The sequence below is a fragment of the Photinus pyralis genome, unplaced genomic scaffold (genome assembly GCF_008802855.1).
Source record: "Photinus pyralis isolate 1611_PpyrPB1 unplaced genomic scaffold, Ppyr1.3 Ppyr1.4_LG9, whole genome shotgun sequence".
In the NCBI taxonomy this organism is placed as follows: Eukaryota; Metazoa; Arthropoda; class Insecta; order Coleoptera; family Lampyridae; genus Photinus; species Photinus pyralis.
In genome coordinates this window covers 8415745-8438058 of record NW_022170878.1, presented here as the reverse complement: position 1 = coordinate 8438058, position 22314 = coordinate 8415745, and the positions used below count along the sequence as shown (strand labels likewise).

Below are 22314 nucleotides of genomic sequence, written 5' to 3'. Positions count from 1 at the left end.
TTCGGTTTAAAAATATGCGCTTCATCTTGCACAATTTATACTTGTTTCATATTTGTCACCAGTTTCTTCATCTGTTGATCCATCTCCTGCTGCTGTAACGCCAATGTATTCATGGTAAACACCTTTTCCTGGATCCTGGATAGGACCCATGGTGCACCTTCTTACCCTTTAAGTGTTTTGAACCGGGCGATAATAATTTGTAGACTGTTCACAGTGGTTTTTCAAAAATCTCGCCCAGTGGATAGAGGCAACACCGCATTACACGAGCCCACACGGGGAGACTTGATGGCGTCATATCTAAAATTGTGTCTTAAGGTGTCTAGAAGTTGTGCTCAAAGTGGTATATACTAACCAGTAAGTGCAAGGTTCACGGTCGCAATCGCAAAGTTACAGCATTGATGAGCGAGTCCTCTGTATACGTTGAATGGTGATCATGATCTTGTTCTACCGGTTCATCGCCTATATAGAGGTAAATTACAGCACCTCTGACGAGTTCCTCTAAATGCAAGTAAGCTTGTGGTCATGATTACCGTCTAAATCAACTGAAAAATATCAAACAGTAAGAAGAATTGCACCAATTGTGACGAATCGGCTATGATCTTGTCGCACTCGGTAGTATTCCAAAGGTTATGCAAGTATGAAATCCAACCAAATTTCTCCTTTATTATTTCAAAATAAACCAAGAGCACATCTCAGAGCGTGTGAGTCAAGCTACAACGGTTTCTTCTACGCCCGCGACAATTATTAGGAGAAAAATTCAATTGCGGGAAACATATAACACGAAAATGCATCCAGAAAAATATACGACATCACCGAACGTTTCCGAAGTAGGGCTCGATCCTTCAAGAAACGTTCGACGATTGCTCATTTTTATCCTTTACAGTTAAAACAGTTATGTACACCCCAACATGTATATAACAAATGCTTTGCCCCCTCCTTAAAAGCACATATCTTACTTATGATATAAAACATACAATTTGTTAGTTCTATATTTACAAGACACTGCACTATGTTAGATTAGAGGAATATTATTGACACATATGAAGTTAGACACCCTTTTTCGTATACATCACATTCATTGGGGGTTAGAGCAGTACGAATCGCCTTCGATCATGGGTAAATTTCTGCATTCGCCTCTTTTTTAATGAGAAAATTAATCTAGGTTTAGGTAACTCGTAGTGAGGGAGGGGGAGGAGGTTGTTTCCTCTGTATCTAGAGGTAATTTCACCTGTTTACCGATGGGCTAGTCTTACGGGTAAATTGCGCAAAGTTCTCAACTGTCATTTGTGTCAATAACCGTGCAACTTACAAAACAGTCTCGTTCGTGCACGTCCTCGGTCCATTAACGAGCGAGTAACGCGACGATCCTCCATTCCTATTGCTACCAATCGACCCGCGTATAAAGAGTTCCTTGAACGTCTCCCTAAATTGACGCGACATTCCGCAGTAAATAGCGAAATTGATCGGGTAGCTGAGTATGATGAAAAAATTCGTAAACAGCACCAAGACGTTCGCGACGTAGTAGTCGAGAAACTCCTTTATCACGATCGAGGAAAGGACGTGGAGGATCGTCACGACCGCCAGCGGTATCTCGACGCACAGGAAAACGGTGACCACAACGATAAGCATGAGGGTCGTACAGTTCGAGTCTCTCAGCTTTTTGCATTCACTTTTTTGGTTCTTTTTCGAGAGGAGCAGGTCGCGCCGCTGCTGGGCCTGCCTCAGCGCGCAGAACAGAAGGAAGTTTAATACCACCAGCGCAACGCAGGGCACTAGGTGGACAAAAATGATCCGAAAAAGGAAGTAGGATAAATAGTAGACGTCCTCGGTAACGTAGTTCATCACCCACGCCGCCGTCCTCGTGCTGCACACGTACTCGTAGCTTCCGTTCCAGTAGATCTCCACCTTAAACAAAACAAAAACGTGGCGTAAAAATCAAAGGAAAGCGCGAGGCATTACCAAAACTTAATTAAACTTTTAAGTAGCGCGGTTAAATCTAAATCGAATCGCACTAAGTGCGTAATTACTCAAGGGATGAAAGCTGAGCTGGATTAACCGGCATTCAAGCTTACCCCGTTGAATAAGTTTGGAATTATACGACCAATGGATTAATAATTAATTAATGATATTTACCGCGAAGATTAGTTGAAATTTTGTTCAACGCTTTGCATAAGGGTTTCACCAAGAATGAGTTCTTTTGAACGTTGCCTTTGGGGTGAACGAAACTGACCAGCTTTGAAGAAGACGTTTTGTAGATCTTTCAATGTCGTAATTAAAAGGCAACCAATCTACATCTTGAGGTGAGGAATCTTATGACGTCTCCCATCAAATCCGGACTCATCGCGTTAATTACGCGTCGCCTACCACATAATCGGCAAAGGCCTCGTAATTACCCCGCACTTTGAATAACGCGACGTCGAGCCAGAAAACTCTCAAAGCAAACTTTTTTTACGGCCAACGGAACGGAAAAGGTAAAAGGAGCGTAATGTGTTTCTCTTTCTTCGCGCGAACATCCTAATCATAAATTTCGATTAAAGTTGGTAATCGGGGGATGACATTAAAAAGGACGTCGCTTAAAAGTTATTACGATATCAAAGGCGTTGGGGGGGGAAGATGAAAAATAATGGGAAAGTCTCCGGCCGTGTTAACCGGATTTGAGTTTATCAGGCGGTCGCCGTTCGTCTTGAGATTTTCGATTAGCCGCCCTTATTTGTTCTCCGAACGAAACAAAGCCAACTATTTGCAATAAGAAACGTATTCGACTTCTCTCTGGCTAATTTGCTCCCCCTGCGGTTTCGTGTTTGCACATGCTCGAGTATTCTCGCATGTCAGTATCTTAGTATTGTGCAATCAGGGCTGACATCTTTAGAGGGAAGTCCGAACTAAAATTATTCGTCTTGAACAATGCCCCCCCCCCCAAGGAAAGGTTAAATGTTCTTCTCAATTAACGTACGATATTCGTATACATTGGGGGGTATCCATTCTTTTCCATACCTCCCTAACCTTACGTTCGATCAAATCTTGCTATAAAGACAGCCGTGAGACTGACGGTTATGCGGAAGTGGTAACACCGGAGTGCCGGCGGGTGGGGGTGGGGGGGTGGAACACTTCAGAGGAAAATTCATTCTAGGAAAAACTCAACTGTGGGTAGTTAGGAAAGATCCAATGTTTTTTTCATTCTCGAAAGCTTGTTGTGTACACTGGGGAGGGTGGGGGGGGGTTACACCATGCTCCCACAAAGTCCGGTTGTACTTTCGATAGCGTTTTGCCGAAAACTGCAATGAGAGCGGCAAGGAAGACGGTTTTGGGTAGCAACCGAGGGGTTTGGGGGGTAGGAAATACTTACCTCCACATACCCCCCCCCCCCTTCCGCGCGGTCTGGGGAGCGTGGAACACTTCCCAGAAAAATGTATTCTAGGAAAAATGTAATGTGTCTCTATCGATTAGCGTATGAACTTCGAGCTACTGGAGGACATTGTATAGCCCCCCTCCCCCCGTCGCGGGTTAAGGTCTATGGCGGCTTAAGAGCGGTGAGGCAGAGGGTATTCCGTAGACGTCACCATCTTAGCCCGGTACTGAGTTCAGCAATGTCCACCCCTTCCAGGAAAGATGTCTTGCCGAAAACCAGCGGTTTTTAGCACCGGGGGGTCTGGTACCGGTATGAGTAGTGGAGGGTGAGGGTGTTAAGTTTGATGGCGTCTTGCCGAAAACCGTAATCAGAGTGGTGAGACAGAGCCTCCCCTTTGTATATACCCAATGGCGTCGTGGCGAATGAGAGCGGTGAGTAATAGGCCATCGTGTGACGTTCCTATCGATTAGCGTATAATCTTCGCGGGGGGGAGGGGGGGTAATTTATAACAATCAGCCCCCCCCCCCACAGTACTGAGTATGATGGCGTCTTGCTAAAAACTGCAATGAGAGGCGAGTCTTTGGAGAGAAGGTAACACCGGGGATCTGGATATGGAATACCACCGAGGAAAACCCATTCCAGGAAAAATTAATTTTTTTAAAATTACGTCTTGCCGAAAACTATAATGACAGCGGTGAGACAGGCGGTTTTAGTGATAGTGTAACACCGGGGGGTCTGAATACTCCCAGCAAAACAGCCGGTATTATATGCCGGTATTCCATAAAGAATACTCCCCAGGAAAATCCATTCCAGGAAACACTTCATGTTCCTTTCAATTATCGTGTGATCTTCGTATATACTGGGGAGACATTCCATGCCTCCTAGATCCCCCCCCCCCTTGGTGTTAAGTTCCATGGCGTCATGTCGAAAACTATAATAAGAGCGGTGAGACAGTTCGCTTTGGGGGAGAATGTAACACTGTAGGATATCGGAGGGATGGAATAACCCCAGGAAATTCTATTCCAGGAAAGCTTAAATGTCCCGTGCAATAAGCGTACAGTCGTATATACCGGAGGGTATTTTATATCGATTCCAGGAACCATTGTATGTTTTTTTCATTTACGTCTTGCCGAAAACTATAATGACAGCGGTGAGACAGGCGGCTTTGGGGAAGAGTGTAACACCGGGGGGCCTGGGGGGTATGGAATACCTCCCCGCAAAATAACCGGTATTACAAACCGGCATTCGATAAAGAATACCCCCAGTATATATGAAGATCACACGCTAATTGAAAGGAACATGAAGTTTTTCCTGGAATGGACTTTCCTGGTAGGTATTTTATACCCCCTAGATACCCCCGGTGTTGTTTGATGGTGTCTTGCCAAAAACTGTAATCAGAGTGGTGAGATAGAGGGTTGTGGGAAGGATCTATCACTGGTTGCCCGTGGGTATGGAATACCCCCCAGTAAATTCCACTCCAGGTAAAATGCAATGTATACTTATACTTATTCCAGACCCCCAAACCCCCCCGGTGCTGAGTTGCCGGAAACTGTAGCGAGGGCGGTAAGGCTGACAGTTTTGGGGGAAATGTAACACCGGGGGGTCTGGGGATAATACCTCCCACGAAAATCCATTCCAGGAACGATTCTATGTTTTTTTCCAATTATCCTATGATCTTCGAATATACTGGGGGGATATTGCATACCCCCCCCCCTACCCTGGTGTTAAGTTCGATGGCGTCATGTCGAAACTAGGACGCAAGCTTAAATGTCCCTTTTAAGCAGATTATGATCCTATACATCGGGGGTTATTTCAATAACCCCCAGATCTCCGTACTGAGTTTGATGGCGTCTTGCTGAAAATGGGCTTTTGGAGAGAAGGTAAGACCGGGGGTTCTGCAGATTTGGAATACCACCGAGGAAAACCCATTCCAGGATTTAATTTTCAATTAGGTACCGTATGTTCTTCGGATATACTGAGGGTGTTCCATACCCCCTAGCCCCCCCCCCCTCCGACCCGGTTTTAAGTTCGATAGCGTCTTGCCGAAAACTATAATGACAGCGGTGAGACAGACGGTTTTGGGGATGAGTGACACACCGGTGGGTCTGGGGAGATGTAAGAAAATTCCAATGTTTCTTTTAATTCTCGAATGATTTTCGTGTACAATGAGGGGGGGGGGGTATTCCCAAACACTCGTTTTGCCATGTTCTGTGGTCTTACCGAAAACTGTAATGAGAGCGGCGAGGCAGGCGGTTTTGAGGAAAAGTGTACCACGGGGGAGGTCAATACCCCCTGGAAAATTCATTCCAGGATATATTCAATGTATCTTTCAACTACCGTATTATCTGTGTATATGTTGGGATCGGGGGGGGTATTCCATTCCCAATAGACCCCCTGGTGCCTTGTCGAAGACTGTATTCAGAGTGGTGAGACAGAGCGTTTTGGGAAGGATCTAACACCGGTGGCCCGGGGGAATAGAATACCCCCCAGGAAATTCCACTCTAGGTAAAATGCAATGTTCCTTTCAATTATTTTCATATAAGGTGGAGGATATACCTACTTATTCTATAGCCTCCACACCACCCGGCGCTGAGCTGCCGAAAACTGTAGTAAGAGCGGTAAAGCTGACGGGTTTTGGAGGAGAATGTAGGGTCTGGGGATGAGCCCACTGCTTACGTAGGTAAATTTTATTTCTCACCTCTGAGTACTCCTGATCGAACAGCCTCGTCGCCTGGTGCAGTGCGGCCGAGACGAGTATGTAAACTAAGCACTTATAAACGTTGGGCATCGTGCAGAATTTTCGCGCCAACGGCGCGTGACAGACGTAGATGTATCGCTGAACCGCCAACGCCAGCGTCAGCCAAATGCTCGCCGTATGGAACATGTTCGGAATGACCTGCGAACAAACGCTAGTACGCTCCCGACACTTCACGAACGAACTCACCTCGTGCATCACCGTCCAAGCGTAGCAAACGCTGATGGGCCAAAGCGGTTTGTAGTGGTTGCCGAACGTGTACATGTAAATCAGCCACGGCGCGGGGAACAGCAACGTAAACATATCACAGAGTGCCATCGCCATCAGGACGACGTTCGTCGGCGTCCGCATGTGCCTCTTGCTCAGCACGACGACGATAAGCGTGTTCGCTATGATCGTTACGAACAACAGAAAGGGCATAACGTAACCGTACATCGGCACCGCGTAGTTTATCGGTAGCTCGCAGGTGACGTTGACGAAATCCCTTATCGCGTCGCAGGAGAAGTTTTGGTCGGTCGAGCGGGCGTCGAGCGCGCTCGTAGCGTTCTCGTCGCCGTAGGAAGCGTTGGGGGTGTAGATTGCGGTGGGTAAGGCAAAGTATTCCTGCATTGTGTCCGTTATCTGTGCCATTGCGATTTAGGCCCGTATCGTCCGCATTACGCTCTACGTCAGTCTTCTTGGTTTATTTTCAATGATGCTGAAACAATAATAATAACATTAGCGCATTGAAATCCTTCGTTTCAGTTGCGTTTCAGTTTCGTTTCAGTTTCGTTTCAGTTTCGTTTCGGTTTCGTTTCGGTTTCGTTTCGGTTTCGTTTCGGTTTCGTTTCGGTTTCGTTTCGGTTTCGTTTCGGTTTCGTTTCGGTTTCGTTTCGGTTTCGTTTCGTTTCGTTTCGGTTCGTTTCGGTTCGTTTCGGTTTCGTTTCGGTTTCGGTTTCGTTTTCGTTTCGGTTTCGTTTCGTTCGGTTTTCGTTTCGGTTTCGTTTGGTTTCGTTTCGGTTTCGTTTCGGTTTCGTTTCGGTTTCGTTTCGGTTTCGTTTCGGTTTCGTTTCGGTTTCGTTCGGTTTCGTTTCGGTTTCGTTTCGGTTTCGTTTCGGTTTCGTTTCGGTTTCGTTTCGGTTTCGTTTCGGTTTCGTTTCGGTTTCGTTTCGGTTTCGTTTCGGTTTCGTTTCAGTTTCGTTTCAGTTTCAGTTCAGAGTAAGTAGCATAATACCTTGCATGTTCTACTTTACTTAAGCATTTATACCAGGAACCCAAAATGAGACTTCTGACCACAAATTTACAGTTTCCTGCATTTCTGTGATCCTGGTAAATAAGGGAAATGTTATCAGAGGAACGGCATATATGTGAGCACAAGTTTTAGAGATTCATCAACTCTGGAAAGAGTAATCTTTATTAGGATAACAGAACGTATGGGGTTCTGTACAGGTTTCCACGTTTCGTCACAAAAACAACTTCGCAACGAGAGATTTGGCACAGAAAACTAGAATCAACCTGAATGTCTGCGATCCCGGTACAGCAGTTCTGATAAGGAACGTTTATATGAATAGATCAGAATGCGTGTGAAGTTATCCGAATAAAAATTTTACAGCTTCCTGCCTTCCGTGCCCCTGGTATAAAAATTCTAAACCCGCAATATTTATCAGTACACCACGAGAATGTTTGAGAAGTCGGATGGTCACATGTTTCTCAGTTTTTCTCACTTTAATAAGACAAATTTAAACCAGGAGATCAGAACGAGACATTGTTTGATCATAAGTTTCACAGCCTTCTGCGTTTCTGTAATCTTGATACGTTATTTTCTGATTTGAGATATTTTTTGTACATAAATTTTAGTTTCTGATAAAGGAAACATATATCAAAGGGTCTGACTTTATAACTTTTCGCAATTTTGTGACCCTGATACGATAATTTGAAAATTATTTTGAAAGGCAGAATGCGCGAGAAGAGCATTGCATGTGTATAACTAGCCGTATCAGGAACACAGGAATGACAGAGAACCCCTTCTCATATTATGCTCTCCTAATACATCCCGGAACAACAAACCTGATACGAAAAATTTATATCAGGAGATCAAATGAGACATTACCTGATCACAAGATTTATAACGTCCTGTATTTCTGTGGTTCTGATTTGGATTAGAGAAGATTGTACTATGAAATCTCCATGCGCCAGAAGGTGTCCGGACGTGCCAACACAAGGGTTTTGAGAAATACGTATCAGGAGATCATAATTGGTGAGAAAGTATCTAATGACAACTGCCGTTTCTGTAATCCTGATGGACCAACATTTGTGTATGATTTCAAAGTACAAATTCTGTGATACTGATACTAATTTGAAAAAAAAAGAGGTTGTCTGGTGACAAATTATACAGATTACCGGGTTTTTGTAATCACGATTCACATTAGACTATACAGCCTACAGGTTTTCCGTTTCTGTGTTCCTAATACAACAATTTGAGATTAGTCTGTTAGCAGCAGAGTAGAATACGTTAAAGGGTGTTTTAAGTGTAAACGTTAGGGTTTCTGTTACACTGATACAACAATTTCAAATAATGCTAACAGGAGATCAGAAAGCACAAAAATATATAAAAATGTATGTAGTCCTAATATGTAAATACTGATGAAGATTATGAAAAGAAATATTTGTATACTTGGGAAGGCGTCTAAAGCAAATTTTATATCTTCCTGCATTCCTGTGATCCTGCTACAATGTTTATATAATACCCCCCAGTAAAAGGAAAATTCGATGGCCTTTTTCCCACAATCATCACCATGAGATCATTCTTATACATAAATATACTCTTCGTATGCTGGGGGTATTCCATACCCCCTAGGCCCCCTGGCGTTACATTATTCCTCAAAGCGGTACTTCACCATTTATACCAGGAACTCAAAATGCAAAAGAGTTCTGACCACAAATTTACAGTTTCCTGCATTTCTGTGATCCTGCTAAATACGGGAAATAGTTATCAGAGGAACGGCATATATGTGCGCACAAGTGATACAGATTCATTCAACTTTGGAAAGAGTAATCTTTATCAGGACAACAGAATGTATGAGACGTTGTCGGATCATAAGCGTTACAGCTTCTCACCTTTCGTCACAACAAAAACAACTTCGCAACGAGAGGTTTGGCTCAGGAAACTAGAATCAACCTGAATGTCTGCGATCCCGGTACAGCAGTTCTGATAAGGAACGTTTATATGAACAGATCAAAATACGCGAGAAGTTATCCGAATAAAAATTTTACAGCTTCCTGCCTTTCTGTGATCCTGGTACAAAAATTCTGCACCTGCAATATTTATCAGTACACTAGAATGTTTGAGAAGTTGGCTGGACACATCTTTCGTACTTTGATAAGACAAATTTGTACCAGGAGATCAGAACGTTATTTTTCAAAGGGCCAAAGATAATACGTGAGATATTTTTTGATACATACCTTTAGTTTCTGATAAGGGAAGCATATATCAAAGGGTCTGACTTTATAACTTTTCGCAATTTTGTGACCCTGATACGATAATTTGAAAATTATTTTGAAAGGCAGAATGCGCGAGAAGAGCATTGCATGTGTATAACTAGCCGTATCAGGAACACAGGAATGACAGAGAACCCCTTCTCATATTATGCTCTTCTAATACATCCCGGAACAACAAACCTGATACGAAAAATTTATATCAGGAGATCAAATGAGACATTACCTGATCACAAGATTTATAACGTCCTGTATTTCTGTGGTTCTGATTTGGATTAGAGAAGATTGTACTATGAAATCTCCATGCGCCAGAAGGTGTCCTGACGTGCCAACACAAGGGTTTTGAGAAATACGTATCAGGAGATCATAATTGGTGAGAAAGTATCTAATGACAACTGCCGTTTCTGTAATCCTGATGGACCAACATTTGTGTATGATTTCAAAGTACAAATTCTGTGATACTGATACTAATTTGAAAAAAAAAGAGGTTGTCTGGTGACAAATTATACAGATTACCGGGTTTTTGTAATCACGATTCACATTAGACTATACAGCCTACAGGTTTTCCGTTTCTGTGTTCCTAATACAACAATTTGAGATTAGTCTGTTAGCAGCAGAGTAGAATACGTTAAAGGGTGTTTTAAGTGTAAACGTTAGGGTTTCTGTTACACTGATACAACAATTTCAAATAATGCTAACAGGAGATCAGAATGCACAAAAATATATAGAAATGTATGTAGTCCTAATATGTAAATACTGATAAAGATTATGAAAAGAAATATCTGTATACTTGGGAAGGCGTCTAAAACAAATTTTATATCTTCCTGCATTCCTGTGATCCTGCTACAATGCTTATATAATACCCCCCAGTAAAAGGAAAATTCGATGGCCTTTTTCCCACAATCATCACCATGAGATCATTCTTATACATAAACATACTCTTCGTATGCTGGGGGTATTCCATACCCCCCAGGCCCCCTGGCGTTACATTATTCCTCAAAGCGGTACTTAAGCATTTATACCAGGAACTCAAAATGCAAAAGAGTTCTGACCCCAAGTTTACAGTTTCCTGTATTTCTGTGATCCTGGTAAATAAGAGAAATAGTTATCAGAGGACAGCATATATGTGAGCACAAGTGATACAGATTCATTCAACTTTGGAAAGAGTAATCTTTATCAGGACAACGAATGTATGAGACGTTGTCGGATCATAAGCGTTACTTACAGCTTCTCACCTTTCGTCACAACAAAAACAACTTCGCAACGAGAGGTTTGGCTCAGGAAACTAGAATCAACCTGGATGTCTGTGATGCCGGTACAGCAGTTCTGATAAGGAACGTTTATATGAACAGATCAAAATGCGTGAGAAGTTATCCGAATAAAAATTTTACAGCTTCCTGCCTTTCTGTGATCCTGGTACAAAAATTCTGCACCTGCAATATTTATCAGTACACTAGAATGTTTGAGAAGTTGGCTGGACACATCTTTCTTACTTTGATAAGACAAATTTGTACCAGGAGATCAGAACGTTATTTTTCAAAGGGCCAAAGATAATACGTGAGATATTTTTTGATACATACCTTTAGTTTCTGATGAGGGAAGCATATATCAAAGGGTCTGACTTTATAACTTTTCGCAATTCTGTGAGCCTGATACGATAATTTGAAAATTATTTTGAAAGTCAGAATGCGCGAGAAGAGCATTGAATGTGTATAACTAGCCGTTCAGGAACACAGGAATGACAGAGAACCCCTTCTCATATTATGCTCTCCTAATACATCCCGGAACAACAAACCTGATACGAAAAATTTATATCAGGAGATCAAATGAGACATTACCTGATCACAAGATTTATAACGTCCTGTATTTCTGTGGTTCTGATTTGGATTAGAGAAGATTGTACTATGAAATCTCCATGCGCCAGAAGGTGTCCTGACGTGCCAACACAAGGGTTTTGAGAAATACGTATCAGGAGATCATAATTGGTGAGAAAGTATCTAATGACAACTGCCGTTTCTGTAATCCTGATGGACCAACATTTGTGTATGATTTCAAAGTACAAATTCTGTGATACTGATACTAATTTGAAAAAAAAAAGAGGTTGTCTGGTGACAAATTATACAGATTACCGGGTTTTTGTAATCACGATTCACATTAGACTATACAGCCTACAGGTTTTCCGTTTCTGGGTTCCTAATACAACAATTTGAGATTAGTCTGTTAGCAGCAGAGTAGAATACGTTAAAGGGTGTTTTAAGTGTAAACGTTAGGGTTTCTGTTACACTGATACAACAATTTCAAATAATGCTAACAGGAGATCAGAAAGCACAAAAATATATAAAAATGTATGTAGTCCTAATATGTAAATACTGATGAAGATTATGAAAAGAAATATTTGTATACTTGGGAAGGCGTCTAAAGCAAATTTTATATCTTCCTGCATTCCTGTGATCCTGCTACAATGTTTATATAATACCCCCCAGTAAAAGGAAAATTCGATGGCCTTTTTCCCACAATCATCACCATGAGATCATTCTTATACATAAATATACTCTTCGTATGCTGGGGGTATTCCATACCCCCTAGGCCCCCTGGCGTTACATTATTCCTCAAAGCGGTACTTCACCATTTATACCAGGAACTCAAAATGCAAAAGAGTTCTGACCACAAATTTACAGTTTCCTGCATTTCTGTGATCCTGCTAAATACGGGAAATAGTTATCAGAGGAACGGCATATATGTGCGCACAAGTGATACAGATTCATTCAACTTTGGAAAGAGTAATCTTTATCAGGACAACAGAATGTATGAGACGTTGTCGGATCATAAGCGTTACAGCTTCTCACCTTTCGTCACAACAAAAACAACTTCGCAACGAGAGGTTTGGCTCAGGAAACTAGAATCAACCTGGATGTCTGTGATGCCGGTACAGCAGTTCTGATAAGGAACGTTTATATGAACAGATCAAAATGCGTGAGAAGTTATCCGAATAAAAATTTTACAGCTTCCTGCCTTTCTGTGATCCTGGTACAAAAATTCTGCATCCGCAATATTTATCAGTACACGAGAATGTTTGAGAAGTCGGCTGGTCACATGTTTCTCAGTTTTTCTCACTTTGATAAGACAAATTTATACCAGGAGATCAGAAAGACAAATTGTTTGATCATAAGTTTCACAGCCTTCCGCGTTCCTGTAGTCTTGATACGTTATTTTCAAAGGGCAAAAGGTCATAATACGTGGGATATTTTTTGAAGATAAATTTTAGTTTCTAATAAGGGAAGCATATATCAAAGAGTCAAAGTTCGCAATTCTGTGACCCTGATACGATAATTTTAAACTTATTTTGAAAGTCAGAATGCGCCAGAAGTGCATTGAATGTGTATAACTAGCCGTATCAGGAACATAGGAATGACAGAGAACCCCTTCTCATATTCTGCTCTCTTAATACAGAACTATTAATCAATCTCAGGCTGACCACATACTTGCCTGGTTTTTTGCCACAGTTGTTTGAAGTGCGGGTTAACGAGACTTCCCCCGACGCCCCTCCAAACTTTTCGTTTAGTACAGAAGTTTCCCCGAACAAAATTTAATACAATCTTTAACAAAAATATTAAAATTTTTCTAAACTTTTCAAAGACAGGTACACGGCATTTCATTTTAAAAATTTCTCTCTCCCGTTCTCTCAAATACAACTTTGAATTTATGGCGCTCACAAACATCCACCTTCCACTTTAACAAGAAAATGTAAATTCTATTCCGGAAATTTGCATAGAAAAATGGATTACGGGATAAAGCGTATGTATGATGTGCGTTCAATTCGTTGAAGGTTTTGTTGCCGTCTCTAGAAATTCAATTAAGTTGAAGTGGGCCTGGCCGACAGCAAAAAAGCCACACTTTCCAGGTGTTAGATTACTACTTACATTGATGTCGGGCAACGCCCATACGACTGTCGGTTGGTGCGAATATTCCAGTTTCCAGTCGTAATTAGAAATGGTGCGGAATTAAATCTTGTTGCAATTAAACTTCGGCCGGCGCTAAATGTACATAACTCCCGAGTTCGTAATTATCGTTCGGTTTAATTAACAAATCAAGTAGCGTTTGGACGACGGAAAAATTTAGATCATCGCCGTCCCGTACGGAACAATCGCGTCTAAGTATTTGATTAACGCTTTCGCGATGTGCACCTAAATTTAACCGCACGCATACGTGGGAATTTCGCGAGTATTTGAACAGTGTTAAGCTTAATTAATGCCGCGAATAACAATGAGTAGTATATGGAACTTCCGACAATTACAACTTCGTAACTTACGGAACGGGAAACCGGCTTTCACGCGTTTAACTAATCTACACCGGCTTTGCGTATTATATGCGAATTTGTAGACAATTCGCAAAAAAAAAACAGTAGAAGCACGACGAATACGTCCGGCGTTCCCCATCGCTGACCCACACAGAATAGTCTTATCGAAGTATACGACATCCATTCCTAGTTTATGTATGGTAACGAACGTTTCAATTTTACTGCCCAGTTTATGGTACCATAAACCGACAGAATAGAAATCGGTCACAAGAATACAAAGCATCGTGATCCTATGCCAACTAGGACTACATAAATAAAATGCTTCTTCCACAGATAGCCACATCAGACACCTCTCAACCCTCACTGATCCCCGGATATAAATTTCTCTTCTCAAAATTGCATTCGGATAACTGAACCGGAGAAATCTAAGTCTCCCGAATTCTTATGTCTTGATGTATATTCTCCTCAAAACTTCTACATCAAGATCACAGGAGTGCACCAAGCTAAACAAAATTGTGGTATCGTCTGGTATTGGCTTCACTTTTAGAAATTGTTATACGAAAGCCGCCATATAATGTACAGCATCTTGCTTCTTATGACTGCGAATAACAATATTGAAAATCGGTGCCTGTACCAGGAGATCATAATGTGTGAGAAGGAATCCGATCACAATTTCTTTAGTTTACTGCGGTTCTGTTATAGTGGTACATGAGAAGTCAAATTTGTACCAGGAGATCCTAATGTTTAAGAAGTTGGCTGACTTTGCATTTCTGTGATCTTGATATAACCACTTGTGAAAGACAAATTTATATCGGGAAATCAGTATTCGTTCGGTTACCTGTGCTTTTGTGATCCCGGCACAACAAGCTTGACACGAAAAATTTATATCAGGAGATCAAATGAGACCCGACCACAAGAGTTATAACTTCCTGTATTTTTGTGATACTGATTTGGTTTAGAGAAAATTGTACCATGAAATCTGCATGCGCCAGAATGTGTTCAACTGCCCATAAATGCTAGAACTGACGTGCCAACGCAAGAGTTGTGAGAAATATGTATCAGGAGATCATAATTGGTGAGAAAGTATCTAGTTTCTGTAATCCTGATGAACCAACATTTGTGTATGATTTCAAAGTACAAATTCTGTGATACTGATGAAAATTTGAAAAAGAGGAGAAATTTGTATTATATTACAACCTACAGGTTTTTCCGTTTCTGTGTTCCTAATACAACAATTTGAGATTAGTCTGTTAGCAGTCGACTAGAATAAGTTAAAGATTGTGTTAAGTGTTAAGGATTTCTGTTACACTGATACAATTAAAAAAATGCTAACAGGAGATCAAAATGCACAAAAATATCTAAAATTGTCTGTAGCCCTAATATACAAATACTGATGAAGATAATGCAAAGGAATATTTGTATGATTGGGAAGGCCCTAAAGCAAATTTGATATCTTCCTGCATTCCTGTGATCCTGCTACAATTTTTATAAGCCCCCCTCCCCCTCCTCCCCGACCCGCCAGTGCTGAGTTCAATATCGTCTTACCGAAGACTGTAATGAGAGTTGTCAAGTAGGCGGTTTTGGTGGAGAATGATGGGGATTATTCCATGGCCCCCGGCCCCAAGGCGTTGTGTTTTCCCTCAAAGCGGTCTGCTTGATCACTCTCATTCAAGTTCTCGATAAAACGCCACCGAACGTACCACCGGGGGGTCTGGGGGGTATGGAATACCCCCCAGCAAACGGAAAATTCAATGATACATAAATATACTCTTCGTATGCTGGGGGTTGTTCCATACCCCCAGGCCTTTCGGCGTTGAGTTTTCCCTCAAAACGGCCTGCTTGATCACTCTCATTCAAGTTCTCGATAAAACGACACCGAACGTACCATCGGGGGGTCTGGGGGGTATGGAATACCCCCCAGCAAACGGAAGATTCAATGATACATAAATACACTCTTCGTATGCTGAGGGTTATTCCATACCCCCAGGCCTTCCGGCGTTGAGTTTTCCCTCAAAGAGGTCAGCTTGATCGCTCTCATTCAAGTTCTCGATAAAACGACACCGAACGTACCACGGGGGGGTCGGGGGGGGGGGGATGGAATACCCCCCAGCAAACGGAAAATTCAATGATACATAAATATACTCTTCGTATGCTGGGGGTTGTTCCATACCCCCAGGCCTTTCGGCGTTGAGTTTTCCCTCAAAACGGTCTGCTTGATCACTCTCATTCAAGTTCCCGATAAAACGACACCGAACGTACCAGCGGGGGGTCTGGGAGGTATGGAATACCCCCCAGCAAACGGAAGATTCGATGATACATAAATACACTCTTCGTATGCTGAGGGTTATTCCATAGCCCCAGGCCTTCCGGAGTTGAGTTTTCCCTCAAAGCGGTCTGCTTGATCACTATCATTCAAGTTTTCGATAAAACAACACCGAACGTACCACCGGGGGGTCTGGGGGGTATGGAATACCCCCCAGCAAACGGAAAATTCAATGATACATAAATACACTCTTCGTATGCTGGGGGTTGTTCCATACCCCCAGGCCCTCCGGCGTTGAGTTTTCCCTCAAAGCGGTCTGCTTGATCCCTATCATTCAAGATCTCGATAAAACGACACCGAACGTACCACAGGGGGTCTGGGGATATGGAGTACCCCTCAGTAAACGGAAAATTCAATGATACATAAATATACTCTTCGTATGCTGGGGGTTATTCCATACACATACAAAAATGAGTGAATGGAAAAGATCGACCATCATGTTCTCCTGGTAACCAGAGAAATTTCTTGTACTCCGTGTGTTTGGAGTAGAGACACCTTCTCGTATATTATTCATGTACAAAATCCTCACCGTTTCTGATATCCTAGTATAAATTTGGTTTTCAAAATTGCTGGACGTATATCACAGAAGCGTATGAAACTGTAAAATGTGTGGTCAGACCACCGCATTCTGAACAACTGCAGTACACTCTCGAAATGCATCAAGAGGACATAATACTCAAAAGGCTTCTAAAGCTAAATCTTTTTAGAACGTATTCATCTTCCCCTCCTCTAATTTCAAATTCCATCGGCGTCTCCAATCTGATATCCCGCACCGAACGCGGTGATCCCTCAATTTGCTCGCAGTACAAAATTGCAAACTCCATACTTTGCAAATTCGACATTAATTAGAGACCTTATAAAAATATTCGCGAGACGGCCGTAGAGAAACTGACAAAGGAGTCCTAATTGTTACTTCATAATAATTTCCAAGTCAGAACGGAAAGTAAATTGCAAACTTTTCGGCAAACTTTCTAGGGTAGTTTAATTATTTTTCCTCGCGACCGCCGCGGGGTTCCACTTTTAATTACCTGAAACAAACGATGGCTCCCGGCGCGTACTTCCGGAAAGGTAAAAAAACATTCTTTCGCTTACGTACGCTGATTCTCTTTTAGATTTCAAGTTTGCGAAAGTTCAGTTTAACATGCAAAAGCGTTTCTGAAGAATTAGCCCCTAATTACTGATTTAGCTACTAATTAATTTGTATAATTTCGGTGTTTCTCAGTTTAATTAGTGGCGCGGATGAGTTGGGCTCAAGCAAAGAACCAACAGTTGACACTCCACATTGAGCGCACTCTCTAAGTTTAAGTTTGCATCACCACAACTTGCAACCTTTTCATGTCGTTTAATCAAAATTTCTCAAACTACATCAAAATTCAATTAACGGACAAATTGTGACATTACGCCGAGTTTGACTAGTGAAATTGCTCGCCCACGACTCGCGTTTAATTATACTGTCCACTAAACCCAAAGCGCCGCTAATTATTCGAGTGTAATTAGAGCGAATTTTTGTGCCATCGGATAACCATTATTAAGTTTCCTTTGAGAGTCAAAGAGAAACCTGCGCTTTCCTATCGTCGCATTCACATTTCCACTTCGAAATCTAATCGCGAATTCTCTTTTTGATCGATTCCGTCCGCTATCTACTCAATCCCGTACTAATGAGCGGCGGCCTTCCTTTTATGTTCGCGCACGTAAATCGCACGTGCGAGACGCCTTCGACGCCGGATTTGCCAAACGCTACCGGATACAAATAAAGCAATTCGAGGCACTCGAAGGGAAGTGTTTCTTTAAATAAACAATTATCGGGTCACGATACTTTGACACAATCACCTCGTACGGTAAGGCGATGTTGGCATAGCTCGATATAATCACACTGTATGGGGCAGCGATGCATGTTTTGTATTGGGAGGAGGGGGGGGGGGGACGTGCCGGTTAATGGCGTGTTGCGTGCGTCGAATATATTTGTTTTTTAACAAAACAAATGCGAATGTCCATGTTATTTTATTTAGTTTGTTTGTCTTAAACTTTCCTAAAATGTCATGAAGCGCACATTATTTATTTATTTAGTTCTAAGTTTGTTTCCTGCGAATTGTTAAAGAAACAGAATGCGAGAGATGATGTCTTACAGTTTAGTTTACAGATGCCCCCCTTCTGTGATCCTGAGACAACAATTCAGAATAAACGTTCTAGTAGGACGCTCCAAGGTTGCCAAACTGTACCATTTTACAATTCATGCGTATCCGTACTACTTGTAATCTAAACGTAATACTTTATGGCATTTTTGTGAGTTCAGTAAAAAGTTTCAACAGTTTACTTGAGTAAATATCGGCCCCTAATTGACCGAGTAAAGACCAGGAAAATTTCCTTTTGCTATCAAGAGAATATTATCTATGAGGAGGTATCTTTCTAAGGTCAACAGGATTGTTCCCACAGTATCTGTTAGTAAATTGTAAATCTGGCTACCAGGAGAACGTAACTTCAATGAGGTCAAAAGAAATTCAAATCCTCAAACATCCTGTCCTCCTGATACAAATCTTAACAGGACCACAGACATGAAATATAATATTAATGACTATAAAAAAAAGAGTGTTAGGATTTATAGTCTCTCAGCTTCTCACAAATTTCGTTCTCCTTATACAAATTATAAATTATTGCGCCGTGATCACAGAAACTGTAAAATTGTTAAGCTTGTGGTTTCCCACTCATTTTCTCTACCGATCCAAATTCTTCTTTCAAATATGGCGTTATCAGGAGCACAGTCTTTTTTGAGCAGACTTCCACTCAAACATTTTGTTCTCCTGGTCCAAGCTTATCTTCTCACAATTGATATAACCGAAGACGGTTGCCTTCACACTCTGCGCTCCTGATAACAGTTTGCTATTGTGTTATCGCTCTTTTACCGACGCACTTTGTTTTCCTGATACAATTTCTCTCCCAAAAACTGTGGTAACAGGAGCAAAGAAACGTAAAGAGGCGTATAATTGTAGGTAGTCACCTTTTCACATACAGTGCCCTCCTAATACAAATTGAGATCAGTGCATCAGGATCAAAATGAAAAGTTCATAATCAAACATCCTCCCATATTTTTAAGAATTACTGGTACAGAGAACTGCAAAAGCTAAAGCTTTAAGAAATTATTCAGTTAGGAGCACATGAACGTAAAACAGTGAATTCATTGTCAGATACCTTTCCATTCACTCACTGCCCATCGAATACACATTTCTCCCCTAAATATTGTACCTACCAGAAACGGAAAATGCAAGCAGATGCAAAATTGATTACCGGATTACTCAAATTGCTGTGTCAGGATCACAGAAACACAAGGAAACATTCTCTCATTCATTCTGTCTAATCTCAATTAAGGCACTGTGGTATCAGGATCATAGAAATATTAGAAGGAACACAATTTATCATGCGGAAACTTCTGCCGATTGCTCTCTCCTAACATAACACTTAGAAGTGTTGTATCCAGAACTCAAAAAACCAAGCCTTCTTTTTATTGTATCAGGAGCACAGAAACATTTCTGAATTTTTATCAGACGCGTTCTGAAGTTTTCCTTCTCTTTATACACTTTTCTGTCAAAGATCAGGATCATAGAGACGCAAAATGCAAATAAAAAACTGTCATATCAGGATCACAGAAAAGAAAAGTCTCTAGCTTCGCGAATTTCGAGAGTCTACTCATAAAAATGCACCTACTCGTTTGATATGTTATCGATGCCACAATTTTTTAAGAGAAATTTGTATCAGGAGGACATAATGCGTTTAATTAAGAATTGTACCATTTCTTACTTCTCTGTGATCCTGATCAATCCTAAAGCTTCTTGTATTTCGTTGGTCCTGCTACGTTAACTTTGAAAAGAATAATTTATATAAAGGGATAAGGTGCTTGGCCGCAAACCTGAATGCTTTTTGGGATTCTGTGATCGTGCTTCATCAATTTGGAGAACAAATATGTGTATCTCGAGAACAGAATGAATGAGGAAAAGTCCACTCGTGAAAATGCACTTTCTCGTTTGATATGGTATCGATGCCACCATTGTTTAAGAGAGATTTGAATCAAGAGGACATAATGCGTTTTACTACAAATTGTACCATTTCTTACTTCTCTGTGATCCTGATCAATATTAAGGTTTCTTGTATTTCTGTTATCCTGCTACGTCAATTTTAAAACGAATAATTTATATCAGGGGAGAACGTGTCTGGTCAGAAATCTGAATGCTTTTTGCGTTTATGCGATCCTACTACATCAATTTTGAAAAGAAAAATGCGTATTTGGAATGAGTTAGAGAACCTTTACTCAAAAATACACCTCATTTATTTATGCTCCTGATATCACAATTTTTTTTACAGAAATAGGTATTAGGAGCACATAATGCGCGAGTTTAACTAAAAGTTGTACGCTTACTTAAGCCTCTGCTATTCTTGTCTCTTGTATTTCTGTGATTCTGTTACGTCAATTTTGAAAAGAAAAGTTTATATCAGCAGAGAATGTGTCTAGACATACAATTTTTTTTAAAAAGAAATTTGTATCAGGAGGAAATAACGTGTGCATTTACCCAATTTTGAAAATAAAAATTTATATCAGGTCTCTTAATTATCAATTCTCATTACACGAATTTCTCGTTTCGATATCAATGTATCAGGATCAAAGGCCTTAAAAAAATCTCAAAATCTATGGTTCAAAGCACATTCCTCTCCACTTGATGCAAATTTCTTTTTATGAAAAATGTTGGTATCAGGATCCTAAAAGTACAGGATTAAGCGCAAGACGCGTTCCAGAATTTTACTTTCGTCAGGAAAATAAAGTGTGCGAAGAGTTGTCTTTGTTCCTAATTCACTGAATATGTATTCCCAAATCGTTCTTTAGGTACCAGGAGATCATAATCTATGGAGAGGTGTTTTTCTAAGCTCAAGAGAAACGTTACAACACATTATTTTTGGTTAAACTCTTGCATCAGGAGAATATAATGTGTGAGGAGGTGTTTTTGTTCCTGATTCACTGACTACGTAAGTAAATTTATTCTGACTATTAGGAGAACGTAAAATATAAAGAGGTAATTCTGTAAGCTCAAAAGAAAGTCCTCAACCATCCAGTCGTCTTAATACAAACTTCCCATCTATCTAACAGGATCACAGGTATGCAAGAAGTATCACCTTCTCATAAACTTTGTTCTCCTGATACAAATTCTGAATTATTGCGATCCCAGAAAGGAGAGAAAATGTAAAATTTGGGGTTAAACTCTTTTTGTCTACTGATTCCTTTTTCGAACATAGTGATATACGGAGAACAAAAAGACGAGAATTCGTATTTATATGGGTAGACTTCCTCTCAAGCACTTTGTTCCCCTGATACAAACGTATCTTCTCATGATTGATGTAGCCGAAGACAGCTGCTCTCCCACTCTGTGCTCCTGATATTAATGTCCTTTACGTTTTCGTATTAAGAACTAAGAAACGCAAGAAAGTGTAATTCTACGGTTAGACACTTTATGAAGCATCCTGCTCCACTTATTTAAGATAAGACATAATCCCTAGGATCCTATTTTCCTGATTTCTTCAGTAAATAAATGTATCAAGATATCAGAAACACAACTTAGCATTAAACACATCCCCACGCACTTGTGGTCCTAATACCTATTTTCCTTTAAGAGATAGTGGTACCAAAAAAACCTTCTCTCTCTCTCTCTCTCTCTCTCTCTCTCGTCGAAAGTATTGTATCAAAAAAAGATCGCATGAATGTTACCCCCCCCCCCACCCACACACTGTTTACATTCTTGACTTTTCTCAGTCACCTAACAAACACGCCAAAGGTCATAAAGTTATAACCAGGTCCCTTCTCACACATTTTGTTCTAATATGAATTTATCATTTTTAAGAAATCGTATCAGGATTCCAGAAATGTGATTTGTAAACTCTGATCCGTCGATTATGATTTCCTCATACAAAATTTTCCTTTAAATATTGCTCTATCAGGGTCACAGAAATCCAAGGAGCTGCAGAAGATATGATAAAACACCATTTTATTCGGTTTATCTGGCATAAATCTCTGTTTTAAAAACAGTTGTATTAGGAACAAAGAAATGGAACGTCTGATTTCTCAATACACTCCTTCT

At 40.9% G+C, this 22314-nt stretch overlaps 1 protein-coding gene across 4 annotated transcripts in view; it reads right to left on the bottom strand.

Moving 5' to 3' along the window:
- Positions 1 to 643: 643 nt before the first annotated feature.
- LOC116180612 (sex peptide receptor-like) overlaps positions 644 to 22314 on the bottom strand; it is a 561029-nt gene continuing 539358 nt past the window's right edge. For all 4 annotated transcript variants that reach the window (XM_031500693.1, XM_031500692.1, XM_031500695.1 and 1 more), the window contains 3 exons: positions 6294 to 6801; positions 6048 to 6245; positions 644 to 1905 (listed from right to left, as the gene is read on the bottom strand). In XM_031500693.1, coding sequence (XP_031356553.1) covers positions 1306 to 1905; positions 6048 to 6245; positions 6294 to 6734 — 1239 coding nt within the window. In that variant the 5' untranslated portion in view covers positions 6735 to 6801 and the 3' untranslated portion in view covers positions 644 to 1305. The remainder of the gene's footprint in view (positions 1906 to 6047; positions 6246 to 6293; positions 6802 to 22314) is intronic.